Below are 17,182 nucleotides of genomic sequence, written 5' to 3' on the forward strand. Positions count from 1 at the left end.
ACTGTACAGGCGGCTGCCTTTCCGGTAGAAGGACGCGCGCGACTCCACCGGTGCGCAGTGAGCTGCCCGCCGCCCGGGAACATGGAGGCCGCGCGACAGGCGGGGACATTCGTGGTGGTGGGAGGCGGCATCGCCGGCGTCACGTGTGCCGAGCAGGTTCGTCGGCGCGGGCTCGGCCCTGCCTGGACCCCGTAGGCCGAGATGCGGGGGCTGCGGCGGGATCCCTTTGCGGGTGCGCTTCCGGCTCTCCGCCACGCCCCTCGGCTGTGAGCTGACTAGGTTGCTGCTCTGGGCTCGGTCCCTGTCCGGCTGGCTCCGCGCTCCGGGAGGGTTAGAGATTGCATGGCTAGCTGGAAAGCCAAAGCCTAACCAGACTACGGGCGAAATAGTTTGCAAACGGACAGGAGGCCTTGGCATTGGGAGAGAAAATTCACCCACTTTTCCGATTTCCTTCACATGAAATTTAGTTTCTTGATAGGTGCCAAGTCGCTAATAAATAATTCTGCTGTAACCTTGAACGCCCACGATTAAAAGTTTCATGCCCTGCAGAAGTTTGCGTCAAGGAAATACATACGTATATGCGTGTATTACAGGGAGGACTAGATTATTTTTATATCTATTACCAACCACCGAAGTGACCAGAAATAAGTAGAAGGAAGTTAAGTGTTTTAATCTTTGGTTCTCCGTCTTCTGTTTACCTGTCAGTAAAGAACTCATATTCCAGGCAATATACTAAGGGTTCAGTGATCAGGTATGAACAAATCATGAACAAGACTTAATCTTAAGAGTATCTGTGGAGTTACTGGCAAGGGGTGACTTAAGTAAGGTAAGGGGTAAATTAACTCTTCCAAAGAATGAGTGATGTTTACCAGATTGAGACGAAAAGCATACTCCACAGTGTAGCTTTTGGTGGGAAAAAAAAAAAAACCCAACATAATTTGCAAGCAGTGAAGCTGATAAAAGACAGAAGCAGGGAAGACTGACAGAGCTCAGATCTGGTAGGGTGTTATAACACCCCGTGTTCAACAAAATCTGCAAATAGATGGTTTTGAGATGGGGAGTAAATTGTTCAAGGAAAGCTTTTGAAATGTGATTGGCTAGTGTTAAGGTTAGTGGCGAATAGTTGACAGCTCTGTGAGCCAGGGGGCTAACTTGTAGATAGTTTTCAGTAAAGTTTTGAGGACTTGATCCAATCCAACAACAGAAATAGAAGGTAGATGACAGAATGTGAAAAGGAAACAAAGATGCAGAGGGTGATAATATAGAAAATTCAAATATGTTGAGTCAAGGGCTCTTGTATGTCTTGAGGGCACATGATTAGAAGAATCTGAGCTTCATGGGCATTGAGGAATAGCAGGCAGAGGAACAAAGTCCAAGATGAGCAAGTGATTTCCTTCCAAAGTGAGGAAGAAATGAGAAATCCTGAAACAGTAGCACATTATGTCTGGGCTTTGTGAAGCAAGTGTTAAAGTGGCTTTGCCTTCCCCGAATGTGTACTAGTCAGGGAGGGAGTGCCAAAGCTATGGAAAGTTATGCTGAGATTCTGTCTAATGTCGGAGACTTGCTTTAATTTTATCCTCAGTGAAGACAAGTAAAAATGTTATTGTAAAATGTGTGGAAGTAGGCAAGTTTGTAATTGGCTGTAAACTTTACATTGGTATGTAGAATAAGTCAGCCAAAGATCCGGCTATAGTGCTTTAACTTGTTCTGAATGTATGGCTCATTTTATCACTGCAAGAGTTCAACATTACCAGTCCTGTGCCATTATGAACAGCACTTAGAAAAACAGACTTTCACAGGTGAAACATTGAAGGGTTATCAGTTACCCTGCCTTATCACCATAATGACATTATTTATTCAGTGATGCCTAAAGTTATTTCTCCTATTCTTTCTCTCTTTTTAAAATTTAGTTGGCTATTAGCTTTCCAGAAGAGGACATTCTCCTGGTAACTGCCTCTCCTGTTATCAAAGCAGTTACAAACTTCAGGAAGGTGAGAAATTCTGTGGAACAATTAAATGTACTTACAAATAGTGGTGTAAAGCACTGCCCGTTCACTGGATTTGTTGTGTTTAGGAATCTAAAGTTTGTTTTGTTTTTCATTAAAAGTCTATATGTTCAATGTATTATTAGATACCGTTATTTTTAACTGAATTAGGAAATTCTGAGGTTTTTCTTAACTTTTATGTCTTAATAAGGCAAATGTCACTGTGGGTAAATCACAAAGTTCTAACTCAGAAGAATGTAAAAAGTTCCTAAAGATAGGCATGTTGCAAAAATCAGATGGTCAGATTTCCATACAATGTTTGAAGAGCCGCCAAGGGCAAACACTGATCCACAGGGTTCCATGGTCTGTCACACAAATCTTTAGGAGTCTGAGGAATTGTTTTTGATTGAAGAAATGGCAGCAGAGAAGGAAAGGGTTCAGACAGAAGATGAATTAATTGCTCCATAGTAATTAGCTAGAGAAGTCAAGGGGAATCCAAGGACATGGTGATGGTTTTAAAGCACAGGAAAGAAGGGTCTAAAGATGACTGAAAAAGTTACCTGGTAAAGAAAGTGGAGAAGCTAGATACTAAATGTATTTTTATGAAAAAATTATCTGTTCAGTTAAACACCAGTTAAGTAAGTTGTGTTAGCTGACATTTTTAGATGCCAGAAAAACCAAAGTGCCGGAGTGTGAGGACAGACACTTTAGCTCAGAGCATGAGCTGCAGAGCCCAGTCCTCATTCATCTGTATAATGCTTGTACTAATCCACATTCTATCAACATGAAAAAAATGCCTGGTTATCAATTTCAAGGGAGAAAAGAGTTGGGAAGAGGGGTCAGGCCATGATTAGGTAGCTTGCTAATCTCCAGCCTGTGGGAAGGCAAGGCTTCAGTTCCAGTGTGTGGTAGAACAAAGCTGCCACTTCACATAGCCTGGAAAGCAGAGAGGGGAGGCCCAGAGCTGCAATATCCCTCTTCGAGGAGCCTAACTTCCCTGCTTTAGGCTCCATCTCTTAGCGAGACTACCAGACCTTTAATGCGCGGGTCTTTGGGGGACATAAGAGATGAAACCACAGCAGTGCAGTGGGCTAACCTTGCTTGTGAGCCTGAAACAGTACTGTGTAAGACAAAGGCAATACCTCCTTAAAATGTGCATTTAAAAGTGTGTTTGATCTCATAAAGGTTTCTAAGACATTGGAAGAATTTGATGTTGAAGAACAGCCAACTGCCATGCTGGAAAATCGCTTTCCCAATATTAAGATCATTGAATCTGGAGTGAAACAGCTCAAGAGTGAAGAACATGTAAGGTTTTCCTCTTATTAAATGCTATTTTTCTAATGTCAGATCCCACGTTGTTGCCACTCTTCTTTTAAGCCTCCCTCTGTCACCACCATTGTCTAAGCCCTAGTATCGGCTAGAGGCATCAGTGCTGTTATTAGAAAAGTTACCCCCTGGGAAGGTTCTATGGTTAAGTTGTATGGTGCTTCAGTTTACACGCTTCCGGCTGTGTCAGTGTCTGTATCCTGAGTGCAGCATGAGGAACTGGCAGACAGGGAATAACACAGTACTTGGTCCAATGAGCTGTCAGTGTCGTGGGGAGTGTAGACATTAATAGTGTGTGATTATGTTATAACAGTGTGCTAACGATATAATCATGAAATTACACCAGAGCTCAAATGGCTGAGATCCTGTGAAACTTGACAGAGGAAATGACATGCTTGAGCTGGTTTTTTTTTTTTCTTTTTTTTTAAAGATGTTTTTACAGGTAGAAAAGGACATTCTAAGAACTATAGACCCCAAAGAAGGTAAAGGGGGATGAGGAGTAATGAGTCAAAGGGATTAGGGTGTGAAAAAGGACATTCGTGAGCAAGCATAAATAAAAAGAGGGAGTGATGTCAGGTATCTTTTATAGCCACTTGAAATTGTAAAGGAGTGGATGCTATTCAAGATGTAAACAGTAACGCTGAAGACAAACTGAGATGGAGCAAGTAGCACTTTGCCCAGTTGCAGTTGCCCAAAATGATGCAGGCGCGGTTGACAGGAACAGCATAATTGGAAAGTGTTCCAGGTTTGAGCCACTTCACAAACTCCTTCGGGTGTTGTCCCTTCTCACACATGAGGGCACGCATGTGAGGAATTTCAGAGAGGCTGTGTCCTCATGTATGCTTTAGGAAGGATGGAGAGAGGTGTTCGTGGTTATTTCTGTAAGCAGCTCTAAGTAAAACACAATTCACTAAAGACAGAAGAAACCTTGTTCCAAGAAAGACAAAAACCCTGAACTCCAAATCACTTGGGCTGTGTAAGAGCCTCTCTCAAAAACACAACAAAGGCATTTTTTTAAATATACATGTGTAAAATCTAGTAAAGCTTGTAAATACTAGTAAAGCTCTTGTTACTTGTATTTAATGATAAAATATTATTTTAATACATGTAATATTTTTAAAAAGACAAATTATAATCAACATTCACTGATCATTTGAAATATTGAGATTATTAAGGTATAATATAATTAGAATCACACAGTCTTCCAGTAACTTCCTTCAAGATAAAAACAGTCTTCATTAACTCTTGTTGGGATGGGGATGGTTTTAATTTGAGATCAGCATGATTCTGAGAGTCTGTTAATGCAAACCCCGTTGTTACTGGGGAGGAAGACTTGTTTCCATGAGATTCTCCTTGTGGATTGTGGCCAGTGCCTATCAACCCTTGAGAGCTTGTAATCACTGTAATTAACTGAGCATGATCGCCCCCAAGAGGCAGCCTCTAGTAGATCCTGTTTTGCTGTTGTCTCAACCTTTTCCTTCTGTCTTGCCCTGTGTTTACAGTGCATCTTCACAGAAGACGGCCGTCAGCATGTGTATAAGAAACTCTGTCTGTGTGCTGGAGCCAGACCAAAGTTGATCTGTGAGGGCAATCCATATGTATTAGGAGTCCGTGATACAGACAGCGCTCAGGTAAGGTCTGAAGGGCGGGTCTGTGAAAGGGAAAGTGAGGCCCCTTTGTGAATCATTGCTTCACTGACCACCGGCTCCTGCAATGCACAAAGAAAGGCAGTTCTAACCCATCGTTAAGAGGCCACAGAATGGCTATGTTTTACTACTGTGAGCTTCATTTTTGGCTAATGGTTTCATGGTTTCAGCTAAAGCTGGCACCTTTTGGCTGTGAGACTCAGAGATACAAAGAGATATAGAAATGCAAATGTCTTGGCATTATACTTTATATCAACACATGTTCATCACACCATATTGGGAATATGAGATTTGCAGCTAAACAGAGTGGCAGTCATTTTCCCAAAAGTAAAACTTACTGAAAATTTCCAGTAATTCCCCAATAGAACAACAATAATAATAATTTGCAAGGTCTTTTTGGATGGAATCCTAGAACTTGTTTGGCTTGTTGCTCTGCCCTGTAACAGGCAAACCCTCCCAGCCAGACTCCACCTCCTTCTATGTAGTACAACACACCGTTTTAAATTATGCCAGGGTTTATCACTCCTTGTTACCAAGAGGCTTTCTTGTTTCACTCCACACCCAACCAGGTTGTGATTACTTTCCATTTATGTGGCTCATCTTCTTTAAAGTGGCTAACAATTTTCTCCAGGCTGCTGTTGCCGTAATTCCTTGGGGATTTACAGGAAACTTTAGCAAAGCTGACTAGCTTCTTATAATCAGTTAGGCTTGTGTTGCAGAAAGGGTTGTGACCCACAGCTTGAGAACCACAGTTGTAAAGTAAATAACCAGTGCACCGTGTGTATGGTTTAAATGCGTGCCTTTCATTGCTGTGTCCTGCTCATTATAGGCTTCCTTACGGCCTGTGAGACGTTTAAGTCAACTTTAGCTAAATGGACTTCATGGCAGTGGCGAATTCTTTGTTCTGATGTCATTCTAAAGCAAGGGACACCTGTACTTGTGAGAGTACCAGAAGGAGTGCCACAGGCTACTCTAAGCTCATCTTAATTTTTGGTGCGGGGTTGGGGGAGTTGAGGGTGTGTGAAGAAGGTGGAAGAAGAGGCATTGATTGTTATAAAATGCTCACATTTCTTGTTAATGTTAGAATCTGTCCCTGCTACTCTTACATACTTTGTGTACATTGTGTCCCCTCATTCTTAGATAAACACTGGAAGACACAATGATTTTGTTCCTTTCAGTGGACAGATGGGGCATAGGTTAAATCACTCACCCAGGCATCTTGTTAATAAGTGCTAAAGCCAGTGACCCTTATTCCATGCCCTGCTTCCCAGTCCTGAGAACTGAAGAAGTGAGGGACTGCAGGGAAGCCTCTGACCATGGCCTGCCTGCTGAAAGTAATGGATTCAGGCACATCCTGGGTGTGTGTGATCCAGACAGTGTCTCTTGCTGAGGCTCACAGGGCCTTAAAATATAGTGACAGGAAGGCAAGGGAACTCCAGAGAGGTGCTGCTCTCCCGGCCCACAGGGATGACTGTGACATCTGAGGCACAAGGGGAGGCCATAGTGCTAAGTGGAAGGGAGTGTTTGGCACAGGGGGAGTTAAGTTTCATTTTGTTCTTCTGTAAGGCCTGTAAGATACCCATGTTTAGAATCTTATCAGTGATCCCTGTCCTCTGTTAAAATGCTATCTCCTTATTTCTTTCTAATACAGGAATTTCAGAAACAGCTTACAAAAGCCAGGAGAATAATGATCGTTGGGAATGGTGGCATTGCTCTGGAGCTGGTGTACGTATGTCTCTAATACCAGGATTAGATACCTCTAATACCTCTGCGAGTGTCCAGTTATTGGCAGATGATAAGGCATATCACAAAAGTCGAAAAATATATGTGATTCACCCATCTTTTCAGAGAGAAAGCCCACTTTACTATTTAGCACTTCTGGAACCCCAAGTTGCAAAAATATTCCCCTATACATACAAGGTCTGTAATGTGTTGGACCTGGGCAGGTTTGACTCATGTGTGCTACAAGTGTACACTGAGTAATAGTATGCATATGTCTGCCATTCCTAGTCGCTGTTTTTGTATCACCTGGCAAAACCCAGTATTTGTCATGCTGATTAGGATGTGTATTATTTCTAAGGTTTAATTTGTGGTTTGAAGAAATGAGAACACGTCAATACAAAATATTTTTTTCTTACGTTTTAAGTTTAGTAAACACTGAGAAGTGTTCCTCTGTAAACTGCATGACACTGACTCACTTTCCTCATAAGTTTTGCCTGCTAGCCATGGCTGACAAAGACGCTGAGTCATTTTCATGCTAGAAATTTTAGTCCAAACCAACTTGGAATTAAAGCAAGTATGACTCAAAACAAGGAATTCCCAAGTGTTTGCTTACAGTGTCCGTTCCGTCTCCCAGACTGGTGTTTCTATCCCTTGGAGAACAGCCACCCAACAGGGCACCTGAGAGTTTTGAAGCTGCCTGAGTTCTAGCGTGTCAGCCCCTCAAATGGCTGTGACCATTGTGACACTGTGCAGGGAAATGCAGGGAAGCAGTACACCCAAAGCTGGGCTGAGTGGAGACGTGAAGGGAGCCATACATATGTAAGGGACTTCCTCCAGCCACTTCAGAAGTATCCTGTAGATATCGTTACTCTAACTTACTTCATAGCATTTAACTCTTTCCTTACAAGTTATTGAGTAAGCGTACAGCTTTGTATTTGGCAATCTGGAAAACGGTTTCATACCATGCTGCTCTTGACTCTGTGTTCTGAGTCACCATTCATGATGAAAAGTAACAGCCAGACCCTTCTGTTCTGTGTCATCCTGTGCTCCAGAGGCTAAGTCTCTAAGGCTAAGTCTCCCTTATTACTCCTTTAACCCAGTTACTATCCCTACTAATTTCCCAAAGCAGGTTGATGCTTTTTTTTTTTCAAAGACATGTAACAAATAATTGTTGTAATTTCCCAAAGTCCTAATACCTTTTATATCTTTCTTTAGAGTGTTTTTTTAAGTGGAAGTATCTCCCTGTGTGATGGTGTCATCAAGCCTTGGTGTTTGCTGAGAACACTGTTAGCATTATGGGAGAGGATTAGTGGTGCTCCACAGGGAGAGCAAGCACAGGAGTTCCTCAGGATTACATATGTAATGGACCTGCTAGTTACTCATGGGGATGGAATGCCTCACTGACATGTTGGGTGCTGTAGCATTACTTTTGGAAATATGAATGATATAAAAAGATGTTTCCAATTTACAAAAAAAAAAAATTTTATAACTTGCTTAAATCTAAGTGAAATATGAAACATGTTACTGACGTATATGTATTATGCTTTCTGCTGATGAACAGTGCCATGCAGCCTGAGTAGCATTAGTTCTCCCAGTAATCAGAAACTTGGTTATGGTGAATGTTGGCCTGGATGGGGCAATCAAGTCTCTCCCATAAATTAGAATGTGTGACTGTCAAGTAACAGACTCCCTTGTCTATCGTCTGGCTATTGATTAAAAAAATCCTGTCAGCTTATAAATACATATGGCAATAGTTTATACTATAATATTGGGAAAAAATTGGGGTGGCAAGATGGCTCAGCAGGTGACGTGCAAACTTGGTGATGTCAGTTCACCTCCAGTACCCATCCATAAAAAGATGGGAGAGCTGACACCAATGTTGTCCTCTGACCTACACAATCACACCATGCACACGTGTTTACACCGACACACAATAGAAGTTTTAAAAAGAACAGACTCCTTAAAGCTGTCCAGTCTCCATGTGCACGCGGTGACACGTGTGTACATACATGCACTATCAGACAAGAGTAATGAAAGGTTTTTTTAAGGGAGGACAGACCTAAAACACACTCACCTCTTTTTTTAAGATTCATATATTTTATGTATATGAGTGCTCTGTCTTCATGTACAGGAGAAGGAATCAGATCCCAGTATAGATGGTTGGGAGCCACCAAGTGGTTGCTGGGAATTGAACTCAAGACCTCTGGAAGAGGACTTAGGTGCTCTTAACCACTGAGCCATCTCTCCAGCACCTTGTAATGAAAGTTTTAAAGTGTTAAAAAAAATACATTAATTACACTATTACTATTATAAAATCCAAGGGTCCTATAAATAGGAAGGCTGCATATACAATTTGTTTAGGATTGTCCACATTCACATTAGTTGTGCCCTAATGGTTACAAAATAGCAGAAGGTGTCTGCAAAATTGTGTCATTACCAGAATTATGATGGCCATAAGGGAGCAAGCAGAATGCACACAGCATTCTTAGCGTGCAGACCTAGATAAAAACATGCCAGGAGCCTGCCTAGCTGCTGAATGGTGACGGGGGTCAGCTTGCATGACCAAGACCCTTGGGTTTTTTCCCTTTAAGATCCTTGATCTTTTTCTGAAGTGGGTCTCTTTTTGGCTCGATGGTTAGGGCAGGAGAATTCAAAGCAGATGATAGTTCTTTACAGCATGAAACTGTTAGCCTGCAAATCTCCTCCCAAATTTCACATGAGCACCTAGAAAAGTCACGGCACAAAGCAGTGTTTTGGTGCTGTTAGGTCACACCAACCATCCATCTGTTACTGCATCCACCGCAGCCAGATGAAGGGCTGGAACTGCTGGAGCACAATTCTGTAGTGGTGTTGCCCACTGGACACCAAAGTGACAGTCATTGTGACGCGTTTTGTGCTAGTACGTGTCATCACTGGGTTCTTCAGTAAAGTGGTAAGATTAGTCGTTTAACTCTGAGTGTCCTTAAAGCGAGGTGCTTCTGCTGCACAGAACAGTTGTTGCTTGCAGAGATTCCTCCTTGACTTTCCTACAGGAAACTGTAACATTCCTCCTAGGTATGAAATTGAAGGCTGTGAAGTGATTTGGGCCATAAAGGATAAAGCCATTGGGAATACTTTCTTTGACGCAGGCGCAGCAGAGTTTTTGACTTCCAGGCTCATGTCTGAAAAATCAGAGACTAAAATTGCACACAGAAGAACTATTTACACAGTTGAAGGTGAGTGCCGTACCTGGCTCACTTCATTCACAGGTGAAAACCTTTCTTTTTAACTATAAGGAAATTCAGTAAAGAAAGTGTCCAGGCAGGAGGAATATGGGTGTATGTTTCTACATCTTTATATGAAATTTTCAGATTAGAAAATACATGTGTGTTGGAGATGGGTCCATAGTTAACACCTACTGCTCTTTCAGAAGACAGAGGCCACCTCTGTAACTCTGTTTCCAAGGGACCCAGCACCCTTTCTGGCCTCCAAGGGAACCGGAAGCACAAGTGTTGTACAGAGAGATACACATACAGGCAAAACATCCATACACATAAAAAAGAGTTAAAGAGGGCATGGTGGCATAAAGAGCACACATGTGGCAGGCTCTCGGCCTAACCAGGATTACATAGTAAGACCCAATATCAAAAGCAAAACAACAGCTGAGCAACTTTTTTTGAAAGTTTATTAAAAATAGAAAATATACACATAATATAAATGGGAATTTAATTGACCAGCCCATTTCCATCTTGTAATTAGTTGCTACAATTGAACAACACCCATGACTATTTTCTAAAAAATCCACTGAAAACTATACTCATTAGTTTAATTTTAATAACCTTCCAAGAAGTTTTTGGCTTATAAAATTCAAAGTGAATTTTCTAAGTTTTGGAGAGACTGCAGACTGACAGAATTCAAAATCTAATAGCTAATTTTCATACTCTACGTTCTCAAATGTGTAGCACTAAGACGACACACTGAGTGCTCGCAGACCATGTGTGGGTGAAAGGCCACCTGCTCTGTAGCTCTGTCACAGAAGACTCAGTGAGTAAAGCTGCTAATAGAGTGATGGTACCACTGGGCTGCATGTCTGCACATGAGAATCAGGACATTGAACAGGGGCTTCAGAGAGAACTGATTCCCTCCCATAACTTTTACAGTCATTTGCATTCATTTCTTAGGAGCAAAAAAGGAAACCAACACCAAAGCTAAAGCTGATTATGTGGGCAGTGCCCTCGGACCAGACTGGCACGGAGGCTTGGAACTGAAAGGAATGGAAGAGGTATGTTTCCACAGACGGATGAAATTGGTCCAAAGGCCAAATTTCTGGGTCACTTGACTTATAGTATACCATGCAGAAAGTTCATCAAAGCCACTGCCCCAGATGGTTACCCAAAATAGCAAATATGAAATTTGTCTGAAACAGCTCTTCAGCCTTCTTTCTAACTGCAGAGCTGGAGACCCCTGTGTGCACACTACAAGGCTAAGTCATAGTGGCTTCTACTAAAGGTCACTTAGATGTTTGCACTGCTCTTACAGAGGCTATTAGGTGGAGTCAAAACACATACTTCATATTTTAATTGAATAAGCAGATGACTTGCTCTCACTTAATATTTTAATTTTTTAAGTTACAAAAAAGCTGTCATTCAAAATCTGCAAAAATATTAATATGTCTCTATTTACTTCTTCAGGCTTAAGTGGGCAGAAGGGGAGCTGGCTAAATGGTCTCTAATTAGGGATAAAAATAGCATGAAATTGTTCCTTCTGAGTTCTCAAGTCTCCTACAAGTATGCAGATAACATTGGGGTCATAAGAGTCCTTCAGCAAATACTGCTGCCCACTGCCTCCTCGGTGCTCTCGTCTCTGAATCGGCACACAGCCAGCCTCGCTGAGGCTCTGTACATGCCATTTTCAGGTACTGGATGGATCCTGTTCAGCCATACTTGGAGAGGCTAACGTGGAAGCATAGGGTGCTGTGTTTAGACTGTGATGCGATTGTCTACACAGGCACTGTCTGGATCGTGCTAACCAGTACTTATTTTGCTTCCAGTTTTCTCACAGTATTCACATTGAAACCAGATGTGAAGTGAAGAAAATCTACCTTCAAGAGGAGTTTACGATCACGAAGAAAAAGCCCTTGGCTTTTCCAAAGGCTCACCATAAGTCAGTCACAGCTGATAAAGGTAAAAGGAAAATTATTACTCCTTAAATTAATCTTGCTATATTATATTTTAAATTGCAAGGTTTCATATAAAATAAAAAAAAATTGTCAGTAACTTCAGGCCTTCCTTTCACTACTCATTGGTTAAATTTTCTTTTATATATATATATATTTTATTTAATTTTATGTGGATTACTGTGAAGGCATCAGATCCCTTGGAACTGGAGTTACAGACAGTTGTGAGCTGCTATGTGGGTGCTGGGAATTGAACCTGGGTCCTTTGGGAGAACAGACAGTGCTCTTAACCACTAAGCCATCTCTCCTGCACCTGAATAAGTTTTCTAAATTCCATGTTATGAGGTTTTCCATTTTCTTTGGGATAAGAGTATTTGGACCATCATAACCCAACCCAGTAAGTCAGCCAGTATTTCTCATATCAAAACAAAATAGCAGCTTTCGTAAGTAACATGACTTCTAGATCAAATTTAAAAGTCTGTGTGCTTGGGACTAAGTGCATTGCCCTGGTCTCATTCTGCACCACTTGTGAGGATTCCTATACACATGGTCCTGTGAATTATTAGCACTCACTAAGGCAACTAATGTTCTTGAATCGTCCAGTTTTGTTTTGTTTTTCGGAAAGGGGATATTAGAGCTGGGACTGTGAACAGTGAGGAGGAATATCAAGAAGTAAGAGCAGGATTAAACATTGACTGACATGAAGGAGTAATCAAATTTATTCACAAGCAATTTAGAAAATGACCATATATAAGTAATTTAGAAGATGATCGAACAGATCCAAAGGACAGTGTTTAGTATCCTTTAGAGTACCATGCTTTTGAAGCTGCCAAGCACAAGACCATATTGCACCCGGGTGCCTCAGCCAGAGGACCTTCTGCAATCAAGAGGCATTCCGAAGCTGCCTGCCTTTTCTCTGTTTCTGTTACATTCACGTGGTATTGTGGATAACTGCTAGAGGTGACACTTGAGAATCTTTTCTTCTTTTTCTCTTTAAAGAAATGTGGCCTGTGTATGTGGAACTGACAAATGGGAAAATATATGGCTGTGATTTCCTTGTCAGTGCTACGGGAGTCACACCAAACATAGACCCTTTTCTCCATGGAAACAGTGTAAGGTGAATTCTATCCACTTACCAATTTCTTGTAGTCTTAATCTGTATCATGTCTAAGTTCAAACACATCATCTTAGTATAAACTGTTAACTGTAACTGGCAGCAACACTGTGGCTTATGTCTGACTTGATGTACAGTACTCTTCTACTTAGCACCCTTGAGCAGTTAACACCCAGCTCACGTATCTAGAGGTGTAGTGTCCACTTTGTTTATCTAAAGGTTGGTGAGAGACTGACCTGTATGTATTCCCAAGAGTAAATCTTACAGATTGTTATATTAGCATTTTAGCACTTGAAGTCTCAAGAAAGGATGTTCTTCTAATTGGGGTTGGGTAACCATGACTACTGGTAGTTTTGATATTGAAGTTCTGGAACATGTGGGTCCATTCAGAAGGAACTGAATCCCTGGCATTCTAGCCAGGTGTCTACACTCTGCAGATGCTTTTATTTTTCTGATCAGAGCTTGGCATTTGTTAGCATGTACAAGCCTGACTTGTCCATTAAAATGAAGTTGCTTTCTGGTTTTTTTCATCCTTATGCTAATGAGAAATTGTTTAGTTTGATCTAGGAGAAGACGGAGGCCTGAGAGTGGATGACCAGATGCACACATCACTCCCTGATATCTATGCTGCTGGAGACATCTGCACTGCGTGCTGGCAGCCCAGCCCAGTTTGGCAGCAGGTGAGCCTGCTCCTGTGACCATGTGTTTCTAGCAGAGTCCATGTGAAGAAAAAGCAGTTGCTATCAGTGAATCCAGTGTTGTAAGAGACGATTAATATTTACTATTGGTTTATCTTCTGGTAAAGCATGTTGTTAATCTTAAACAGCTGTATAACCAAATCACCACACAGTGACTGGGTTTTTAGTTAACCTAGAACACAATGCTGGGCAATACTTACTCCCTCCTAAACCTCCAAGCCCTCAGTTTCCTAACATTTATATTTCCCACATTATACTTGCTTTTTGTGAAATCTTAGGTCTGCTTCATGCTCCACGTCCTCCAAGATCTCTCCTCCAGCTCTGCTCTCCTCTCACCACTTCTCCTCCCATTCACCTCCTGCCTTCTGGCTCCTCCCCTCTTTCCTGTCCTCTGGCTCCTCCCATTGCACAACATTGTATCTAGTTGCTTTATTTTGTCCTGTTTACACAAAAGTTAAGGCAGGATGCTTATAATGAGTATCACAATGCAATATCTGGATTGAAACCGGAGAGTTGGAGGTGGGGAAATCAGCATTTGAATTAACAAGGGTAAGGCGTATACATTTTAAAAGAGCATTATACCAACAATCCAGTTTTCATTTCGCTTCGCGCTTTTCTACTTTAAGTTGGAAGCCATCAGGGCTGATTCCCACTTTGAAGTCACTTAGTTTTACAGTAGACTGAAATGTTTTTAATTTAGAAATAGTTATTGGTGTGACCTTTCTCAGCTGCTCCAGAACAAACTACATCTTTAATTTATGTCATAATTTGATGCAGGGGAAAAACAGATACACCTTATTCTTCACATTCTAATTTGCAGAAAAACACCTAATTTGCTTTACATCAGCCACAGTGAACACTTACAGGAGTTTCAGTATCAGTAAACTCTGTTTGGTGTGTCCAGCCCACAGCCAACCCAGAAAGCTACGAATGTGGCCTGGCATAAGATACAACTTAGTTAAATATTATGAAGTGTTTGTGATCGGTTCAAAATTTGGTTGCTCAGCTCTCTAGTGTGAACTCTGGAGATGGTACCCAGCTGTGATGTCAGCAGATGGACAGGCCTGCTAGGTAGTTCCAGCACTACAGCATCAGCCAGCTTCCGGGGCCATCTGTTGCTGTGTCCTGTCTACTCTGCAGCAGACCCTTTACTTTATCAACCCTGAGACACTGAACTAAAATAAAAAGTCTATTCTGGGCATGCTCAGAGCTCATGCTGGAGCTGTGCTATATACAGAAAGTCAGCTTTAGGTACACACATTCACAAAGAGGGTGGGTAGACAGTGGGAATTGATCTCTTAAAGCCAGCCTGTTCTCCCAGTGGCCATGGGTTAGAAGTGGTGCTTATTTCAGGTGAAACTGAAGATCAGAAAAGCTAAATAAGTAAACAGGTTAGTATTTTACTATCCTGTGACTCTCAAGGCTACTATTTTTGTCTTCTATCAGATTAAAAAAAAAAAAACTGTAGAAATGTAATGAAAACATAATAAAGGAGCGATAAATACTGTCATAAAGAACTCGAGTTGATATTCGAGAATCTGTGCCTGAAGTCTCTCCTACCAAAGTTGACTCAGAGGCTGTCACCGCCGTGTGGTACTGAGAAGTGAAGTCACTAGAAAACGGTACAGACTTTGGAGCAAGGACTAATGACATTGCTCCCACCTGTTTATATCTAAAATACTTCATTACATTCAGACATACAAGTTGGGTATTAGCCCTTCATGTTTGATGCACTAATTTAGAAGTAGCAAACACCATCTTGTAGGTGTTCATTTGTGATCACTAAAGATAATACTAGCTGGAACAAACTCATTGGGAGTACACTTAAGAAAATTTATAAGATTGAAACTACAGGGCAGAGAAGGTAGTTGAAGTGGGATAAAACCTCTTGTCACACAAGTATGAAGAACAGTGTTTGAGTTCCCTGAACCCATGTAAAACCTGCATTCAGCATAAGCCAACTATAACCCAGTACTACTACTGAGAGGTAGGGGTCCGCAGTGAGCCAGGAGGCCAGAGTAGAAGCACCAAAAGTAACAAAGTATCATTTTTTACTGTTTCAGATGAGACTGTGGACACAGGCTCGTCAGATGGGGTGGTATGCAGCCAAGTGCATGGCCGCAGCTAATTTGGGACACTCTATTGACATGGATTTCAGCTTTGAACTGTTTGCTCATGTCACAAAATTTTTTAACTATAAGGTAAGATGGTGAGGGGAATGAAAACCTTTTTTGCTTGAACATATAGTAACAGCTCTTTTTTTAAATAATTACAGTTTTAATCATGTTGTCAAAAATAACATTTTGGATACCAGAAAGATGGCTCGGTGATTATTGCTGACCTTTAGAGGACCTGAGTTCAGTTCCCTGCTCCCACATTAGACAGCTCATAGCCACTTACAACTCCAGCGGATCTGACACCCTCATCTGGCTTCCACACACACACTCATGCACAGACACACATGTACAAACACACACAGATACGCACATATACATCATCAAGGAGCCAGGCACTGACAGGTGTCACCTTTTTCAGTTCTCTTCATTCTGAGCTAAGTCTCCTCCTTCCTAAACATGCCAGCAAGTCTCTGCTCCCTGTTAAAGCTTTAAGCTATGACTCCAGGAAAACGTGGTTTAGCTTGTGCACACCTCTGAGTGTCGGTGTGTATGTGTGTGTTCATTGGATACCCCTAATGTTCATAAAGACTGGATAGTATCATCCACATTGTCTTCTCCTTTTAATGTTAAAATATTAAAGATGAATATAGTCACTGGTATTTTCAATGTAATGTAGACTGTGTAGCAACGTTCTTTTCAGAGTATGTTCATGGCATTTAGATGCTTGCTTTGGGCCCACTGTGAAACTGTAAGGAATAGTTTTTTCTGTCTAAACTAACCTAACCTAGATAACTTGGACATTATGTTATTTGGGGAGAGTTGGAGGGAGCTACTAAGAGAGTGACTTTTTCATTTTGATGCAGGTTGTGTTGCTGGGAAAATACAACGCACAGGGCCTGGGCTCAGACCACGAGTTAATGCTGAGGTGCACCAGAGGGCAAGAATATGTCAAAGTCGTCATGCAGAATGGACGCATGATGGGAGCTGTCTTAATTGGTGAAACTGACTTAGAGGAAACATTTGAAAATTTAATTTTAAACCAAATGGACCTTTCATCATATGGGGAAGATCTCCTAGATCCAAATATCGATATAGAGGATTATTTTGACTGAAATTGGTATTTCTTCAGGAACACAGAGTTTAAAATAAGGAGAAAAGGAAGAACTTGGGAAAACTAGCAGCTGCACTGAGTCAATGACCACTCAAGTCAAGAATGCAGACGCCACATTCGTGGTTGGGAAGAATTAGAGAAAATTCTTAGGATGAACTCAGTTTAATGTCTGATTTGCGGATGAACATTTGCAGACTAATACAGAGGTGACAATAAACCTTAACTCATACAATTACACTTGAGGACCAGATCTTTTCTTGGCCTGAACATCCAAGTAAGGCCAGGGTTTCAGGAGGGTTGCTGTCTTG

At 41.5% G+C, this 17,182-nt stretch overlaps 2 protein-coding genes across 3 annotated transcripts in view; one reads left to right on the forward strand and one right to left on the reverse strand.

Moving 5' to 3' along the window:
• On the forward strand, positions 1-17,109 carry Pyroxd1 (pyridine nucleotide-disulphide oxidoreductase domain 1). Of its 2 annotated transcripts, none has more exons than XM_021658875.2 (12): positions 1-156; positions 1,911-1,991; positions 3,171-3,290; positions 4,814-4,942; positions 6,609-6,682; positions 9,734-9,894; positions 10,840-10,940; positions 11,709-11,841; positions 12,834-12,946; positions 13,506-13,628; positions 15,710-15,847; positions 16,627-17,109. In XM_021658875.2, exons 1-12 carry the CDS (start codon positions 82-84, stop codon positions 16,873-16,875), a joined length of 1,497 nt encoding a protein of 498 aa, XP_021514550.1. In that variant the 5' UTR covers positions 1-81; the 3' UTR covers positions 16,876-17,109. The 2 variants fall into 2 exon arrangements, with proteins under 2 accessions (XP_021514550.1, XP_060240398.1); XM_060384415.1 differs by lacking the exon at positions 1-156 and adding an exon at positions 190-232.
• Recql (RecQ like helicase) overlaps positions 14,635-17,182 on the reverse strand; it is a 27,851-nt gene continuing 25,303 nt past the window's right edge. The window contains exon 16 of the mRNA XM_060384414.1: positions 14,635-15,005. Within this exon, the coding sequence (XP_060240397.1) occupies positions 14,908-15,005 (98 nt within the window). The 3' untranslated portion in view covers positions 14,635-14,907. The remainder of the gene's footprint in view (positions 15,006-17,182) is intronic.

Source organism: Meriones unguiculatus, chromosome 5 (genome assembly GCF_030254825.1).
Source record: "Meriones unguiculatus strain TT.TT164.6M chromosome 5, Bangor_MerUng_6.1, whole genome shotgun sequence".
Classification (NCBI taxonomy): domain Eukaryota; kingdom Metazoa; phylum Chordata; class Mammalia; order Rodentia; family Muridae; genus Meriones; species Meriones unguiculatus.